Source organism: Lycorma delicatula, chromosome 12, assembly GCF_047948215.1.
Source record: "Lycorma delicatula isolate Av1 chromosome 12, ASM4794821v1, whole genome shotgun sequence".
NCBI lineage: Eukaryota > Metazoa > Arthropoda > Insecta > Hemiptera > Fulgoridae > Lycorma > Lycorma delicatula.
In genome coordinates, this window is record NC_134466.1 from 26,985,737 (window position 1) to 27,005,903 (window position 20,167).

The 20,167-nt window shown below is 31.9% G+C and overlaps 1 protein-coding gene and 1 long non-coding RNA gene across 6 annotated transcripts in view; one reads left to right on the forward strand and one right to left on the reverse strand.

Moving 5' to 3' along the window:
- LOC142333048 (BTB/POZ domain-containing protein 1-like) overlaps nt 1-934 on the reverse strand; it is a 43,540-nt gene extending 42,606 nt beyond the window's left edge. The window contains exon 1 of one of the 2 annotated variants that reach the window (XM_075379851.1): nt 482-934. In XM_075379851.1, the coding sequence (XP_075235966.1) occupies nt 482-592 (111 nt within the window). In that variant the 5' untranslated portion in view covers nt 593-934. The other variant, XM_075379852.1, reaches the window with a different exon arrangement.
- A 380-nt stretch (nt 935-1,314) lies between these two features.
- LOC142333035 (uncharacterized) overlaps nt 1,315-20,167 on the forward strand; it is a 127,239-nt gene continuing 108,386 nt past the window's right edge. For 3 of the 4 annotated variants that reach the window (XR_012758496.1, XR_012758494.1, XR_012758495.1), the window contains exon 1: nt 1,316-1,461. This is a non-coding gene — a long non-coding RNA (uncharacterized LOC142333035). Of the gene's footprint in view, nt 1,462-20,167 lie in introns of all 4 variants that reach the window. The other variant, XR_012758497.1, reaches the window with a different exon arrangement.

A 20,167-nucleotide genomic window follows, 5' to 3' on the forward strand; every position in this document is an offset into this window, starting at 1 on the left:
CTTCACAACATTTTTCAATACAAATATCATATACTTCATTTAATTTAAATCGTTTATTTGGTATAGGACAAAAACTTTATATAGTGGCTAATCTTAAAAGCACATACATGTGATCTATTTTTACTCTTTTACCACTGAAAAATTACACACATCGTCAGAATAATTTCACTTCAAAATACAATTACCACAACCTTTCTACATTAACCTGCACTATACCACAAAGTTATCAGAGGACAGCTCTATTAAAACGGAACAAACTATAAGATCTATGAAAACTATGTAGTGTTAGTGTGCTGGAATATACACAGACAAGTCACTTACCGACACATGTAAGATGAAAGCCAGTGTAAATATCATTCATTAATTTACTTTCAGAAGGTAAAATAGGCATACTTATAATTTCCCTAATCAGTAAGTCGTTACTACATTGAACACACAATTTAAGTAACTTATAATCTAGGAGTGTATACGTTACGCTTACCTTCTCACCGTTGCGAAATTCAAATTCACAATCGCTCATACTGCCCGATATCAGCATTTGAGCCATCCTCTCTTTCAAATCATCAAAAACTTTTTCACTTTCAGCTGCCATTGCAACTTTCAAAAACTTAGTACAATTATTGAAGTTCAACAGAGAATTTGATACAACACAAACGAAGTGATTTCAACCCAAGCTAAACATGTACGTGATGTTTGGCTTCCGAGTACAATTATGTTTATTTCGTAATACGTATGTAACATACTGATGGCGCCACTGAGAAGCAGCACTTAAACATATAATGTGTAAACATACTTAGATTATATATGTGTTTATATTTACGATTGTGCAATCTTTCTATAAAGGACAGTCACGATTAAAAAGAAAACAATATTCACTTTTGACAAACCAACAACGGGACTTTCTTTGTGAAACAACTCCGCACAATACTTCGGCTTAAAAGTCCTAATGCTTCCATTACCATTTTTAGTAATTACAAAAATTTCCCGCTCCCAATTTATTTATAATGCAATTAAAATATTTTTTTTTTTACGTAAAAAACATTACTCAGCTGATGAATTTTTAAAGAATATTAATTAAAAAATTCTTTAAAAAACGCCTAATTTTCGGCATCCGTTCAACGGGTAAAAATGTATACTCAAAATAATAGTAAATAATGACCTTCTAAATTTAAATTATTTTGTTGTAATCTTTTATATTTAATGTATTTACGTTAACATTATATCATGTGTTTATAATTTAAATAACTTACATGGGTATTAATCATATCTATTTTATAATTTATGTTTTTATACTTAAAATTTATCTTATAACAACGTGATCTCTTTAAGTATAACAACGTTATCTCTTTATTATTACGTACTGATCAGAATAAAAAAAACTTACTGTAAAGTTTTACTTAGTTGTTTTTTTGGATGAAGAAATATATATAGTTAGTTTTTTTGTAGAAGAAAAACGTATTTGTAAGTATTGCAGTATATTATTTAGTTTTGTTTTGTACAACTTTTCAAAAAAGAAGTTAATTGGTTTATTTGTGTACAGTGCCATTATCGAATTTGTTATGTTTTAAAATGTTTTGTTTTATTTTAATTAAGCTTGACATATTTGAGCCAAATTTACAGCTCAAACTTCATTTTTCTAAAGCAGTGTTTTTTTGAGGGGGGAATATAATAATATTATATTTTGACTGTAACTTCTGCACTTGTCTTGATTTTAGTTAAGCCTTGAAGGTTATATTAAGGCACAAGCATTGCTCGAAATTTTGTTTTAGACCAGGGACCTACCTATTCCTCCATCTACCTCTTCAAAGGAAATTCTATTTCACTATTCAAAATATTTTTTGCGGAGGCAAAGTGAAGAGTAAAGTATATTTTACAAAATTTAAATTTAAAAAGTCTGATATTCCACTATTTGTCATAGCAGAATGAATAATTTTAGATAATAAAAGGTTTGGAAGATATCTGACTAGAGTGAGTCTACTCTAGGAGTTATTTTGCAAAATTTATTGTAAAAAAAATTGTTGAATTAAGAAATAGTGAAAGAACTTATGTTTAAAAGTTGATTGATATGACAATGGAGCTATCCAAGAGCTATTAATATTTTCTAATGATGATTAGAATATTAATCAACATATTGATGTATTTTTCCTACCTGTAAACTGGGAATGTATAGCTAGGTTCCTGTTCCATAGGGCAGGCATATTTTTATTCATTTGAATATGTATTTCTTCACAGAAGTGAAGTTTGTATGTGGGAATATGAAAATACAATTTTGTAGCTACGTGGGAATACGAAAATAGAATTTTGTAGCATATGAAAAATACCATTCCTAACCGGGATTCAAATCTGGGACTCCCCAGATTTGATCAAAGGCTGAGATGCTACCCTGCTACAGAAATTGGCATTTTAATACTTGCTAAATTAGATAGAGGAAATTTGAGGATTGTTAATGATTATTATTTAAAAATTAACTATTTAATTTTGTTTTGGAACTTGTATATGTACTCTAAATGTATAAAATAATTCTCAGATAATTAATTATAAACCGTAATAGCTATTTTTCTTATAGGTCAAAATATTATGCTATAAAATTTTAAAAGCAGCTTTCTTGTGTTTTTTATTAATAGTAAATGTTGTTATTTTTATTATTATTTTATTTATTTCACTTTTTGTTTTATGTTATTAGCTCATTCCTTTGTACGAGACAGAAATTTTTTTATCAATTTCAGATTCTCTTTAAGCCCTTTCATAAATAAGGTATTTTTTGGTTAATTTATCAAAAAAATTTATCTGTAAGCAAATGTATTTATCATATTTATATATACTGTATTATCAGAGATAACATATTTGAATTGTAAATCATGATCTCCAGTATTTTACATTTATGAGTGCTATAAGAAAGAATGGTACATGTTAAAACAACTAATTAATATTCTTTTTCCTTGGAAATAGTCCATTACACATATTTCCTTAATACATATTGAATGCTTATGTATTCACTAAGGAAAAGTCTGTTTCCTGATTAAATTTTTCTTTACTACTTAAAATATTCTTTTAACTTAATCAATTTTATACATCTTTCCGTACATAAATCTAATCAGAAATTTTATTCAGCAGTTACTTTGTTAAATGAAAAGAGAGCCTAGACAAATAAATTAGTGAATTTAATACATTCATCATAAGATTCCACTGCATCTTGCAACAGTAGATTATATTGAAATTAGTTAAGTTAATACTAACATTCAGAGTGTTTGGTGGCAGAATCTGTCTTGTGAAAAAACAGTTTTGATAACTTCATTGAAAGTCATATATTATATGTTAGACAACAAATAAGTTTAATCTGTATTGTTTAATTATATTGTTTTTTCTAACATAACTATTCATAACATAATCAATCATTTTAAGAAATAACTAAAAATTGTAAACAGTATAAAGAAAAAACTGATTGTTATATGGCTCAAGTAATTGAATTTTTTTCACTAGATAGTCTTTAGTGTTTTTTCAATTCCCTTTGTACTTGAATGAAACATATCTTCAATTATTATTTGAAAAAATATAACTTCCATTAAATGTTATGATGATTTGGACCCAAGTATCAGATTTTTGGCATTAACCTAAACTAGCTTGGCAGTGTCCATGATTTTTATGTAGTTAAAGACATAGAACCAAAAAAATCAAAATTGAAAGTAAGGGAAAAAAAATTATCATAAACTCTTCTAGCATAAAAAATATATATGACAATATTAAATGTTTTGCAGTAACCTAGTACTACGCAAAAACAGAAACATCCAGTTCAAAATTTCGTTATCATTGTTCAAGATACCACGGATGTTTCTGGGTAGATTAAATTTACGATGCAATGCCGTATGACATATGCAGTCTATGAGTATGTGGTGCACAGTCATGCGGCAGTTGGATCGTGTGCATAGGGGTGCGTGTACTCCTGACATTAGGTACTTGTGTGTGACCCTCGTGTGTCCGCCCGCAATCGGCAGAGGACTACTTCTTCACATCCAGTTTGTGTGCATGAGGAGTTCCATGGCAGCACAGAATCTTTAATCTGCCAGAGTTTATTATTGATGGTAGTCGTCCAGTCATCTTGCCACCTTACTCTCAGTGATTGTTTTACACGGTTAATAAAATTAGAGGTAGTAACTTGGGTGGTGAAAGGAGGCTGAATACATGCTTCTTCTTTTTTCTACTACATAGTTTTTTTATTTCATTATGAAACAATACAGATATTGCTTTAATAAGGTCAATTTTTGTGTACAATTTTTGACTGTTGTCTAAAGATTTTCAATTGGGTTTAACTCTTGGGGAGTTACCTGGCTATGGTAACACTTTAATGATTCGTTCTTTGAAGAATTTTTTGACTGTGGCATGGCGTCAATCTTGTTGGAACACTCCATTGCCTTGCAAGATTTTGTTTTGGAGTTGTGTCATAACACTTTCCTTCGCAATCTTTATATATGCATCACTTTTCAACATGCCATCTGCTGAAAGTAATGAAACAACTCCAAAACATTTTTTTCTGGGGAACATTAACTGATTGTTGGATATGAGCTGGTGATGTATTTTCATCCGATACTTTTCCAGTGTATGGAATCCTTTACCTCTCAACATAAAAATGTGACTCATCGGAAAACATAAAATTTTTCCAGTCTTCTATGGTACAGAAATATGTGCTGTGGCTCCTTTGTTTTTGCCTTTGTTTTTGCACGTTGCCGTTGTTAAAAGCTGCCTTTTAGCTGGCCAATGAGCTTTCCACCCAGCTGTAAGAAGTCAGCGTCTAATTGTTGTCACTTGTAAATCTGTACCACTGGCTGCTAATTCTCGATATAACTCCACAACAGATATTTTTGAATCAAGTTTACTTTTTCCACTAATAACCAACCGTCCTGTTTTACAGAGTAATTTTTCTTTTATGGCCACATTTGTCTTTCATTTGAGGTGAAAAGGAACCAGTTTCTTTAAATTGTTTTGAAATAGCATTCACTCTCTCTAATCAAACACTACACTCAGAAGTTATTAGTTGTGTCATACTGATATGCCCAGAAAGAGAAATAATTTTCAGTCGCTTTCGTGGAATTATGTCCATTATTATACTGGGTGCGCAAGAATTGTCTGAACAACTTTGATAGTGAGTAAGTAGTTTATTTATTAAGATACAAAACCGGTTGTATAAATTTAGAAACATTAAAACTGAAAGTTTTTTTTTTTTATCTATAATCAAAGACATTCAATGTGTGCACCATTAGTAATTCGCAAAATATCTAACTGGCGATGAATTTCATGTCATGTTTGTCGTAAAATATCCACATCTATGAGTTTGAATGCATTAACAATCCTCTCCTTAAGGTCAATATTTACTACATGAGTTTTGTATACATTTTCCTCGATGAAACCCCACAGGAAGAAATCACATGGAGTTATATGGTGATCGAGGTAGCCAAGCAATCGGTCCTTCACATCCAATCCAGCAGTTTGGGAATGTGTTGAGGGATTCATGCACTCATAAACCCCAATGTAGTGCTGCTCCATTTTGTTGGAATATGATTTTGGGTTGAGGGTAAACAAAGCATTCTAATGACTCTAGATAGATATTCGCATTAACTGCTGTTTCCACAAAGAAAAAAGGTCCAATCACATGGTCATGTAGCAGTCCACTCTAAACATTAATCTTTGGGCTATCTCCTGATTTTCGAAGTCAAAGGTTTTGAAATTCAAATCCTAGTTACTTTTACATGGATCTGAGTACTAGACAGTACTGCTATTTGAATACTGCAGCTGTACTTTGGGGGTTGGGGTTTGATTAAACACATCTCAAGAACGGTTGACGTGAATCTGTAGAGAATACACCTCATCTAAATGTCATACATATCATCCACATCTCATTGGGCATGGGGTTGCTTACTGTTCACAAGTTGAACAGATTGTAATGTACACATTAATAATAGAAAATAAATAAAAATTAATATTTATTTTCTTTTTTGTTTTCTATCATTGATAGAATTCTAGTCATAATCGATAGATAGATAGACCTTTAATAATTATTATTAAAGAATTAACAATTGTAGACTATGGCTAGGAATGAACCAACCTGCAACTATTGAATTAACTCGACAACCCGTTTGGTGCAGTGCATTTAGTTGGCAAATTTTGATTCAAGGATTTATTCAAACTTTTTTCACTTGTGAAAATGTATGGTAACTCAAAATCAAAGATCTGATAAATTTTGAATATTAAAATTATTTTTTAGTTTGACAGACTTGTATAAAGGTTTTTTAATTCTTTGGGATTTTTTGTGGTTAAAATATAATATCCTTTGCAAAAACCAAAATATATAAAATTTCATTTTGCAATATTGTACATAATATTAATTTAACAATTTGTCAGGTCAAATTTAATAATTAATCAGGTCTTTTTATATTGGTAGAAGAATACATCATTTTAATATCATTTAAATGGGTTTATTGGTTCTTCAGTAATGAAAAATAGATAGGTAAACATTTTGTTTAGATCAGTACATATTTATAAATTACAGAAATAACAAAAGCATGTTTTCCAACAAAATTATTCTAAAACAATCATTAAAACAGTAGAAAGTGAAGAGTTTATAGTCCACATCATCACATAAAAATTAAGCAATATAAAATAATTTATTATTGAAACAAATAATAGTGGAATAAATATGTGAAAATAATACAATATCAATAGTTGGAAGTCATTAATTGAAGTGCTTTATATACTTAGCGTTTGTACTCAACTGGTAAGAAAAAAATATAGGTTTGTTTAAAAAGTATTATTTAAAAACTCATTAACAGAGAGATATTGTTTTTTATAAAATTAAATACTTTAATTTTATAAATGAAACATTTTGAAACTTATATCATAATGTTGTGTATTACTCATGTGAAGATCTAGATTTTAGTTCCATACCTCACATATGTACTTGAGAACATGCTGGAAAAATTTCAACCTCAAATAGTTTTTGAGAAAATTGTACCTTTGTAAAAAAGAAATTAACTTAACGGGAAATTGACCGTAAAGTGTGACTTATCCTAAAACCGCCCTGCACCATAGTCTGGATTCTCATCAGACTCTTCTTTCGCCTCAAATAATTTCCTCTTCTTTTTCTCTATTCTTGCTTCTTTTGTGACATTCTCCATTGCTTTCTGAGTTTTTTACACACAAAAAAAATCCATATTCTGAATTGCCTATATTAATTGCGCACAAAGTTTTTAAATGTCATAACTGCATCAGATACACCTATTCTAAGAATCATTAGCCTAATAAATACATTTTTTTGGTATTTTTTACCACAATACATTATTAAAATTTTCATTATTGTTTTGTGTGCGACCATTAAGACATTTACTTAGCAGAGCTGGGTCAGCTAAGTCTTTGAATATTTTTTTAATTGCATTCATAACAGGTACTGGTAAGCTGTTTTTGTGCTGGTAATTAAGTTTCAGTAACTGATAATTGTTGTACCGACACCAGAAGACTTCACTTTTTGGGCACAAACTATGAGCTGGAGATTCATCCAGCTCATGTTGATATCCAATGAAAAAATGTGCCCAAAATTTTTTTTTCATTTCTTCAAGATTTAACCCAGCTCTTCCAATAGCCAACTCATAACAGGTTTGAAATTTGCCTATTTGTACATCAGTGAGCCTATTTTTTTCCTCTATACTTTTCCATCAGCTAATTTCCGCCCTAATATTTCTTTTTTCAAATCTCTAAGTCCTCCTTCCCATTCTTTTTCCAACGTGGCCCATACATTCAAGTTTTTGTTTGGAAACATCATTTCCATATCGCTTGCCTTCAATTAATTTCATAAATCCTTACCTTCATAAATTTCAAGATATTTTAGATAATGTACCTTACATTGAATTGAATTTTCAAACACCTGAAGAGTTCCAACCGCCTCAATACCACCACTGGCGCCTTCATAGTTCTTCACGCAAATATGTCTGACACTTCCTTATCTTTTGATAATAAACATGTTTGACAGTATTTAGGGTGCACTGAAACATCAAGAGTTTTTCTGGTATCAAAACTGATTACACTGACAAACCCGTTCAATGATTTCTGACCTCAATGTTACCATGATCCATCCAGACATACGGTTAGGTCACGAGAATCATTATTTTCAGCTACAGCTTCTTCAGTAGCTGCTATCGTGGAGTCTTGAGCACATATTTCTAAACTTTTCAAGCGTTCTTTAATAATATTTTTGGGCAGGCTGAGGTAAATCAAGCAGGGCAAAAAACATTTTAGCAGCGCTAACCTGTTGACAATTGTTCTCATCACATAGGCTATCTCATATCTACATCAAACTTACCATTAGCGCACTTAAAAGAATTATAAAACTTATTAAATTTTAAACAAACAGAATATTTCATTTGAACACTGCTAATCCATGTCTTTCCTCGTGCATAATATTCAGTTCAATGCACTCTTTTTCACCACAAAATTTTCATCCTACAAAATTTATAGTAGTGCTATTAACAATTGAAAAATCAAAAATATAATTATTACTTCCCCCAACCGCAAAGTCATAATATTTGTGGGATTAAATTTTTTTGAGGCTAAACTTTGATGAAGTGATTTTTTTCTGCGATGATGCACACTTCTGACAGGAAGTACCTGGAGTAGGTTCAGATTGATCTTTCTTCATGTATATGTTGTCATGGAAAGTTCCTTTTTTAGTTTTATAACTTACCTTTTGTGTAGGCATTATCAAAAACAAAGCTTAATAAACTGCACACCACACTAATATTACAATCACAGCCTCTCATGAGACCTTTCAAAAACTTTTCAGAAAAAAACAGCATGTGGTTAGCATGTGAATAATAGTTGCTATGCTGCCAACCTTTGTAACACAAAGCAATCTACGTTTCAAAAATAAAATTGTTCTGACGGAAATAAAAATTTTGTTGAAACATTTATTCTGTAAAGTCGTTTAGTAAATTTTTTGCCCTGAGATTACTTCATAAAAACCCATATAACTTCTATAATTTTTAGCGTAAAACCATAATATTTATATGAAATTACACAGTAGAAGATGCAGAAGGTTCTGGCGCCAAAATTCAATTTTTTTTTTATCGTAGTTTTTGTGGTAGTGCTTACCTTAAATTCATCACTAACAAATGAAAACTCTATGCCTAATACATTAAAAAAATCTATCCAAAAATAAATCCACCCGGAAAACAAAAAAAAAAATATCCAGAACTGCAATTAAAAACAGTTTGCAATTCTACATCAACACAATCCGTTCAAAAAACTTGTCGACGTCATCCAATATCTAGTTGTCCATTGTCTTCTGCCCTCTTCCTTTGAAAATCTCAAATTTATGGCTTTCTTTACACCCTCAGTCCAGGTTCTTCTGGATCTACCGCTTTTCCTTTTGTGATGTGTGATCCAGTTTATTGGCTGTTTAGATAATCTGTAGTCGGCCAATATGCTGTATATACCCTGCCCAGAGGCATCATAATCACATCTTCCAGTCTCTGCGCTGTCTGGTGCCTTTATCTCTGACTCTGTCCACTCATAAAGACCTTAAAGACTGTCCCACTTCAGTCACAAAAAGAAAAACATATAAAACGCACTTCCAAAATATACGATATTATTCACAATACCTTTTACACCTGACCTTACATAACCTGTTGACTTTTAGAAGAATGAGAAGAAAGATCTTGATTGCCCAGTACACCATATTTATCCAAAAAGTGCATTAGAGTATTCAACAATATAAAATTTATATCATGTCGAAAGAGATTTAACAGCATATTCCTCGATGTAGCCTCGCACAAATTCAAAAAATAAAAATGAATAAATCAACATAAAATACATACCATTAAAGTACAGACACTCAAAGAAAGAGAATAACTCAAAAATGATAAAAATTTGAATAAAATAAAAATTAAATCATTGCGTAGACCCATTCACCAATCAAACACAGTGCCCCTGGTAAATATAAACTGACCAGCCCCTATCGCATAGTGTTTTATATCGGTCAAACAGAGGATAGAATTTCAAACCTCAATAAACAATTTCAAGCTTCAGTAAACATTTAAAAACCTTCCATATAAAAACATAAGACACACCATTTACAGACTGTCCCGTAGAAATTCATAAATCAACTAACACTGATGACTACAAGTTTTCTACATATACACGTAGAAGATGTTTTGACAACACGGTAAACACTTGAGCCCAACGCAAGCAAGATTAGAAGCACTAATCATTGAAGATGGCTGGAAGATAAGTTAATGTTATGATGTAAGTTTTCAAAATGTTGTTTATTAAGTCTGATTTGGTTTATCGGTTAGAAAATATTTAGTTTTAAATATTTTTTAAAGTGAACAAAAATAGCAAAATTTGAAAGCCATATCAGATTGTTAGATGAATGTGATGATTGTGACAGGAAACAATTGTCCTTATTTTGTTATATTGATATATTTATTATTTTATGTACGGTGAAAATGTTTTATAGTTCAATAGAATTGTTTTTTTTTTTCTAATTTTATTGTCGTTAGTTTAAGTTGTTCATATTTAGTGGTAATGTGTCGGAACATTTTTAGAATTTTTTGTTTGAAGGAATACAAAGCCAAAAAAAGGTTAAATATTTTATTTTGATATGTACCCACTTTTTTTAATTCTCACAACTGAAACATATGCGTAATGAATAAAAAGTTTAATAATGATTCAAGTGTAGAAATTGTAAATGAAATCAAGAAATAATACACCAATCTAAGGTAATGTGAAATGTAAATTTTATTTAGTTAAAGAAAAAAATCGATTTTACATTGTAATTTACAGCTATTCCATTTCGTTAATTTAAAACATTATATATAAGACTTTTTAGGCGTCTACTGATATCTGGTATTGAAACTATAAATTAACAATCCACTTAGTTTATATTATCTTTAATAGATGGCAGTATGTGTACTATTTTATACTCTCAGTACCGATATTTCTTCGCATGTAAAATACAATTTTCTTTAAAATAATTTTTTAGGCTTATTTAATCACAGTAATTAGATTATAAATTTTATTAATTAAAAGAAATATATATATTTTTTTCTTATTATTATAGAAATATTTGTAAATCCATTTTTTCTTGAAAATTCTCATTAAGAAGATTATTTATCTAAAAAGAACGGAAAAAATAGATCGATGAAAATCAAAACTGTTTTGTTGTGAATCAAAATTTGTTCATATAAAAATCGTAATAATTTACTTTTTTATTTTAACTACATTACAAATATGAACGAAATTTTTTATTATATTAAACACAATTAAACAATGCGTGTAAATAAATATTTTATTTTGATAGGTACATAATATAATACTACTCGTAATATAACACCTACTCGTTCTAGATGAGTAGGTGCGTTATTTCATGATTAAAATATCTAATGTGGACATCATATGACTTCCTTGTACGCCTATTAAATTATATTTACACATTTTTAAAAGTACATAAAATTTTATTTCACTAATAACTTCTAATTTTTTTTTAATGTTATTGAAATTTTTTAAAAACTTTTTTACAATCACTTTTAATAATTAATTATTAAATCAATATATTTAAATTAAAAAAAAGCAAAAGGAGATGAAATCTGAATCGAACCGATGTGCCTTCTCTTTAATATTCAAATATTTCATTAATTAAAATTTTAATTTTAATTTCGATTGCAATCAAAAAGGAAGGCGCACAACTAGATGTTACAACATTGCTAAATCCAAAATTTCAACATCCTACGGCTAATCGTTTTTGAGTTATGCTAGATACATACGCACATACATATATGTACATACAGACGTCACGCCGAAACTGGTCAAAATGGATTCAGGGAGGATCAAAATGGATATTTCCGTTGAAATCTGAAAATCGAGATGTTTTGCAATCACAATACCTCCTTCACTTCGTAAAAAAAAAAGTTAAAAAACGTTAACTAAAAGAAAAAAAAGTAGTTTAGATTTGAAGAGTGAAATTTTTGCACGGTCACAATACTTCCTTCACTTCGTACAAGGAAATAAAAAAGAGAAGAAACTGACCCAATATTCGCCTGGATAGATCAAGGTAAACCGTGATAAAAATTTTATCAGAACTGTATTATAAACTACATAATTAATTGTAATTACATAGAATGGTTGAATTCTATATATTAATGATTCAAGGAAATAAATACGAAAGTAATCGTAAATGAAATATATTTATATAATAAATAAATCAAATAAGTACAAGGTAAATATTAAATAATATTTAGCTGATATTATTTGTTCACGTTAAACGAGATGGAAACAATTCTACATTTTGACAGAATAATTTTGTTTTTATAAAAGAAATATTTTAATTTTACGTTAAAATATGTCGGTGAAGGTTACATCATGTAAATACAACTTTTGTGCCTGCCTCCGTGGCGCGAGTAGTAGCGTCTCGGCCTTTCATCCGGAGGTCCCGGGTTCTAATACCGGTCAAGCGTGGCATTTTCACACGTTAAAAATCGTTCATCTTATCCTCTGAAGCAATACCTAACTGTGGTATCGGAGGTTAAAAAAAATACAACTTTTGTAGTCGACTGTCAATACAGCAATTTCCAAGAATAACAAACCCCCAAGCCAGATTACAGAATGAAAAGGCTTTTCATTGGCTTCTTTAATAACCAAACTTAGTGTCGCACATCGGCTGAACCCTCTGAAATGCAGATATTCGGAACGGAACAGGACGCAAGGATAGAGGGAGATTTATGGATCTGCCTAACTAATCGAAGAACCTGGACTAAAGTCCTTTATTGATATATCTTTCTTTATTGGTGGCTATCTTTACTTTGTTTATTTACGGATATAACTATGTAACGCGTTCTGATCCTTTAGACCGGAGTGAAATATTTACCGGGCTGACCTTGGGAGGCTAGCCGCCTATGTGCTTCGTTCTCCCGGCGGTGATTTTCTTTCAGTCCGTCCCCTGAAATCCTTACCAGCCCTAGTGTTTGGAGGGTGCAATGCATTCTCCGCACTGGAGGGAACCGTATGTGCTGACAGTGACATAACTGTAAGAGTTAGGAAAAGAGGATGGTTGGCTGGTAAAACAAAGTTAGGAAACTTTTTCTCTCGAGCTGTCTTCATTACTGCAACTTGGGGTCGGGCCGGGTTCAGTCCGTAGTTGCGGGTCGACCATTCATTCTTCTTTCTTCCTTAGCAGATAGTCAGTCCTTACCAATTTTAGGTTTGTTTCAAGTTAGTTTGTTTTACCGATTACCTTTATTCTAGTTTTTCTGCGTGTTTGTTTGGGGGTAGATGTTTTTGCGTTTTGTTGATGTTTGGTTTAGTTTACAATTTTTTACGTGTTGTTTATTTTATGTGTCCAGTTTTCTAAATAGTTAGAGCTTGTTTTGCGTGTTGGGCTTACCCTCGCCTGTGAGGGTTGTAGGTCAGCTTACTCGGGCGGTCCTGTTTAGGACTTATTAAGATTACTGTTACTTGGATCCGCGTTAGACGTGGTACACCGACGGGAATGTCGCTTGTGGCATTCATATAGGTGGCATCTTGACAGTGGCTGGACTGGAATATGTCTTTGTTTTTGAAGATCTGACCTCCGGTAAAGCCCCTATGGGCTAGGTACGGACGGGGTGGCGTGACGGCGGGATCCATCAGATGGCGGGTGTCTTCCCTCTGGAGTCAAGATGTATATTTATGTGGTACGTTACTGCATTACATTTGTAAGAAAGTGTTGGACAGATGGCGCAAAGGAACTAACGTTTTTATTTATTTTTTTTTGGGGGGGGAGGGAGGAATATTAGTCATTTGATCAGTTTGATGCTCTGCCGCATCCTTTTTGTTCCTTGATAATTTTTTTAACCTCAGTTTATTTACTACACCCTACGTCCTCAATTATTTTTCTTTTATAATTCAATATTTTTCTCAGTCTGCAGTTTTAACCTTTGTACACCTTTTCTACATCAAGAAACTAAACAAAATCTGAAGTTTTAATACTTGCACCTCCCTCTGATCTACTTCATCACTCTACAAGATTCTGCTACAGATTTTTTCTCCTCATTTTACGATATCATTTTGAATTTTATTACCAGCCTAATTTTGAACGTCCTCCTCTTTTAACAGTACATTTCGGAGGACTCTTATTATCTTTCTTCCTGTTTTTCCTTTGTTTTTATCCACAAAGAATTACAGTGTACATATTAATTCAAAGTGTTTTGTCATTAGGGCAGGTCCTGTCACGGCTGCCGCTCTTTACCTTGTTCTATCGTTTGTTAACTTCTTTGTTTCAACATATTTTCCTTTTTTCATAATCCCATCCGTTATTTGATATCTCTCCTTTCCTTCCATTCATCAAGCTTTCTATTGCATCCACTAACAAACAGCGTCTTCTCATACAATGTCCTAGCGGCTCCATTTCTTATATTCGCATTTTCCTGTATTCTTTCCGTTTCTCCTTAATACTTCTTCATTCGTTACACGGTTTTCCATCTGACCTTTATCATTCTGCATCACACCCTCATCTCAAAAGCCTCGGGTCTTTTTGTGTCTGCCTTTCGCATCGTCCATGTTTCAGTTCCACACAACATCAAACTCCAAATAAAACATTTTATTAATCTGTTCCTTAACGCTAAGTTTAATTTTTCACAGCAGTCTTCCTTTCTTATTAAATGCACGCTTACTTTTTATTTCTACTGTGTAAGTCAGGTCATCAGTTATAAAGCTTTTTTAAGTACTGAAATTTCTCACCTGCTGTAAAACTTCTTTTTCTGTCTTAATCTCAATCCTCTCCTCTTTTTCACAGAATGCCATACATTTTGTCTTCTTTTTGTTTATCCTCATACCCTGACTTTCGGTAGCTGTATTTAAATCATCTACCATTTCAGTCATTTTTTTTGGACTCTGCCAGTACTACCATGTCATCGGTTAAACCCGTACATTTTGTTTTTCCCTCGATCTTTATTCTTCTTTTCCCATTCAGACAGCATTTAATTATTTCTTCCAGATATACTATATACTAAACAGTGCCGGTGACATGCAACAACCTTGCGTCACTCCTCTGCCAATCCTTATTCTTCCTGTCATTCTTTTCTTTCGTCTCCTACCCTTACTTCTATTCTCTGGTTACAGTACAACTCTTTTATTAGGCGCTTTTTACAGTCTGTTTACAGTCAACTCTCTTCTTTACTAAAATTAGCAGTAATTTATTCCATCTAACTCTGTCAAACGCCTTTTCTAGGTCGACAAATGCAATATATACTCTCCGCCTCCTTTCCATGTATCTCTCACCTATTACGCTTGGCAGCCCTATGGCGTCCCTTGTTCTAACATCTCTTCTAAACCTATAATGTTCTTCTTCAGTACTGCCATCAAATTTATTGTATATTCTCTTATTTAGAACTCTTAATAATACCTTAGTTGCACGAGATATTAGTCTAATCGTTCTATGTTCTTTTCTATTATTCTATCATTGTTTCGCAGAATTCCTCTGGCCGCTTTCCTTCTTCAAATGTTCCATTACTTAGATCTAGTAATAAAAATTCTCCTTTCTCTATACAAATATTTTTAAAAACGTATCAGTAATTTCTATATTTTATATTATCAGATCTCTTTTCTGTATGAAAGTGCTTTTTGCTTGGGCTAATCCGATTTGGATTCCGCCCTCCGTGGCGCGAGTGGTACCGTCTCGGCCTTTCATCTATAGGTCCCGGGTTCGAATCCCGGTCAGGCGTGGCATTTTTACACGATATAAATCATTCATCTCATTCTCTGATGCAACACCTAACGGTGGTCCTGGAGGTTAAAAAAATCTGCTTTTGATTTCTGCTTTGCTTCGTCCATCCTTTGTAATGTTACTAATTAGTAAGAGGATTCTTCAAATTCTGGTATATTGTGATCCCATTGACTTAATATTTAATTCAAATCCTCTTTTCCAACACTTTTCATCACTCTTTCTTTAACTCTTTTTTTTTATTTTTAATTTTAGACTGAAGTTTACTTCTAGCATGAATTTACATAAATGAGTTTTTTGTCTCATCTAACCTTAAAATTTTTATTTTTTCTTCTTGGTTATGCCACTCAATTTTTCCTTCAGTTGTTGTATTGAACAAATTGAAAAATTACAGGTACAGACTACACCTTTGTCTCACTCCTTTTTTAATCAGAATTCGTCTTTCTTCGTCTTCTATCTGATTCTTGTACAAATTGTAAATCGCTTTCCTCTCTGTATATTTTCGCCCCAAATTTCTTAAAATTAAAGATTTTTACAATTTTACATAAAAAGATTCTTTCTCTTAATTTATAAATGCCATTTGGGCGAGTTTGTTCCTTTTGTAAACTTTCCTTTTGATATTAATCTGAGTTCTACTGTGTCCTCTCTTGCATTTATTTTTAAAAATGAACCGGTTTTTATTTAATACAATTTTTATCATACGTTCTATTCGACTGTAAATTATTATGCCAGTAACTATTTTCGATTAACGAAATCTTAAAACGATTTTGCTCTGATTTTCTGATTCTGCTTACGAGTCGTTTGGAAAGTTCTCGAGTCGATAAAAAACACGATTTTTTAGAAATATTTATTTTTATTTTTCAACGTAATCATCTAAGTGCAATTCGATACATTTAGAACAACGACTTTGCTCATTTTTAATACCCTCATTATATTACAATTTGTCCAATTATGCAAAACAAGCGGTTGTCTCGGCTTTTAACTCATCTTTTGAAGTTTATCTTCGTCCAGCGAGGCTTTTCTTCTGGTTTGGTAAGAGGAAATAATAGTTAAGAGCCGAATAAAGTGCATGTAAAAGCACTTTGAAATGGACGTCATGGAATTGTGTCGCGTGTTCGCGGTTCGATCAGGATATTGAGAGATTGACAAATGAAAATATTTATATTTAATTACAATTTACTGGTTTAAAAACATAACTAAAACAATACAAATCAATAATAATGGCAATAGTAAACAACAGTCATAAAACAAATAGTAATAAAATAGTATAGTAATCAGAAACACAGTATTAGCAATAATAAAAATAACAGACAATAAAAAAAAATCTCACAATAATATTCAGAATAATGACAATAATGGCAACAGTAAACACTAATAATATTAAATGCCAATAACAGTAATCATAACTATCAATAATAATAAAAAAAACAGAGATACATACAAAACAGAATTTAAAGTACTCGTCAGGATTTATTCACAGGTAGATAAGTAGAATGGAAAAGCAGAATTCAGTCCCATTGACTAAAGAAATTAGCATGACCGCTAGTCTTAAAATTTGTAATCACTAGCCTTGTATTAAAAACAGTAGATAAGAAGTATAACATGCTTTTACTGCAATACCTTTGCTGTTCACAAGTAACACTACTTTAACAGTTTATGAATGAAATTTAGTACATTATCTTTTTCATTTGTAGTCTTACAGTAACTCTCCAAACCATTTCTTGTTTTCGTGTACCAGAATTACTTGTGACGTCACCTTCATTGCGCCGACTTAGTTCACTTTGAAATTCGTTCCTTGACTGACCTCCTTCTCGCAGAATACTCTCACTGACTGACGTCTCGCGGACTGATTCGCAGTACCCACATGACAGACATTATCTCGCAGTATATACTATACTATAGTCCTATCTTCTTTAGCTGTCGGACCAGATCCCAGTTGAACGTGAGGTCGATCGACCGAGCGAGCCCTTTCGTTCCCGGATTTCTAATCTTAGTCCGGTAACTCTACTCACGGAATGAGTGCTTCAGTGGGCAATATTACAAAAGGCGATTGTTAAACGGACCTTTTACTTTTACCAAAATGGTTTCTTTTAGCTCCTTTCTGGATTTCTCCAGTTTTTATATTTTCTACTACTTTCTGCTTAATTGGCAAGAATCCGTTACTCAGGTCCATTATATCAGTCTTGTTACAGAATATTACTGCAACAATCTGAGATGTGTGTGCAGGCTCATTATCGTTGTGAAATAGATTGCCATCAAACATATTGACTTTTTCAAATTAATATTATTTATAAACGCAAATTTAATATCTATTATAATAATAAGTGATTTCAGTTCTGTTTCTTAAATAATCAGATATACTTGTATAGTCTCGTCTCAACATCACGGACTAGAGTCCGGAACAGAGCCCAGCAGAGATGCGTCCTGACGGGCAGCCATAGCAGAAGCGGATGAAGAGCTTCTATATAACCCTTCCTCTAAAACTTACAATAAAAATTAATACAAATCAGCAATTGCGATTCCTCCGGAAAAGGGGACGCATTGCTCCCTCCATAAAGTTAGTGCCCCGTTGTGGCGTATTTCTGCTAGCCTATTAAGCGTTAGTACCGAAAGGACTTCAGTGGACGGTCTGAAGGGGAATTACGTCGGAAGGACAGGCTTTATAAGCCTAGCCTTCCGCGGTCGGCCCATAAAATGGGTTCGATAACGCTGGTTCAACAACGGATTGGAATGCAACTAAATCCGTCTTAAAATCACTGAATAATAAACAAAACTTAAAAAATTAGACCCGCCATTTAAAATAACCCTTTTTAAAAAAAACAAGCCCGATTAGAATCATCCAGCAGCAAGGGACTCTGTCCAGGTTCTGCGATAAGTAGGGAGAAATAAACTCCCGCCAACTTTGCATTCCATTCCATTCCACTTGTATAGTAAATAACTCATTAATAAGGTGTTATATAAATGCAGTGTTACGGTTCATCATAGGCATTATAATATTGTAATCAGACTGGTGATCTTTATACGGAATTGAAACAACAAATCTCACCGGCTATGAAAACTTCAAAATCGAAAGGAGAATAATAAAGAGAATCTTCGATAAAGAGTAAAATAAAATGCCGATCTCCGAGATTGAGTGGTAGTGTCTCAGTCTTTCATCCGGAGGTCCCGGGTCGAATCCCAGTCAGGCATGCCATTTTTCATACGCCAGAAAATTTCCAATTCATATTCCCTTGCACAAGCTTCCAGCTTATATGTCATGCAATATTCCATCCAATTTATTTATTAAATAAGTTTATATTGTAAAAGAAATGAAATTTTTTAAATCCAAGAAAATTTTCAAACCGGAAATCAGAAAAAGAAGATAAAAATACTTCGGAAACATGATCTGAATAAATCCAAAAAGTTTAAGTAGACAAATTTTCGAATAACTACAAAAATAAAAGGCAAATAGGTTACGTAAATCGAAACGTGAAATTCTATACCTAAAAATAAGATTAGAGGATTGTTTGTATAGACTGAAATTTAGAGAAATAACTTATAATCCAAATGTTCTTGTAGATGGAGGCAGAAAGAAATGGACAGAAGAGAAAAATCGGGTGCATTAAGAGAAAATGAAGGAAATAAGGAAAAGAAAAAAGAAGTTATTGGCGTGGTCCCTAATAGACCGCTTCGAAATAAAAAGCAGTTACCGTCTCGTACAACCCTTATTGTGATATCGATTTTACAATAAAATCGATTTAAATATTGTTTTGTTATCGATTTAAACCTTATCGATAATAATATTCGATCTGACAAATGAATTCAATTTGTCGCTTTCAGGCAACAGAACGCAACACATTACGGTGCGTTAAGTATGACAGTTTTCTTGATTTAACCCTCTTACGAGTCATAGTCGGTAAATAAATCTAATAGAATTATATGTAATATTTGTGTAACTTAGAGTAGTATCGATGAATAATGATAAAAGTATCGAAAAATTGAATTCATTACACGAAGTAACAAATTTGTTTACTTTCAAAGTTACATTAATTAATACAAAAATAACTATTTTAAAAGATGTTTTAATACTTTTTTTTAAACGTATTTTGAAAATCAAGAAATAATATCGTTTTTAAGTTATCGAAATAAAGTCATCGTTAATTACAAAATAAAAGGACTTAATACATTTGTTACGCTTTGATCAATATTTTACTGCTTACTTGATATTCAAATTTTAATAATTACCGATTAATTGACGTCAGTATTGACTAATCATATGATATTATATGTGAGACGGTACTGTAATTTCTTTAAATAAGTTCTTTTATGTAGCGACTTTTGTAAACATTAAATCTACGTGAAATATTTAAAACAAGAATTAACCAGTACCAGCTATTACGTTTATCTACGATCGTAAAGCTAAATATTTATGAAAATTACCGAATGGAAAGT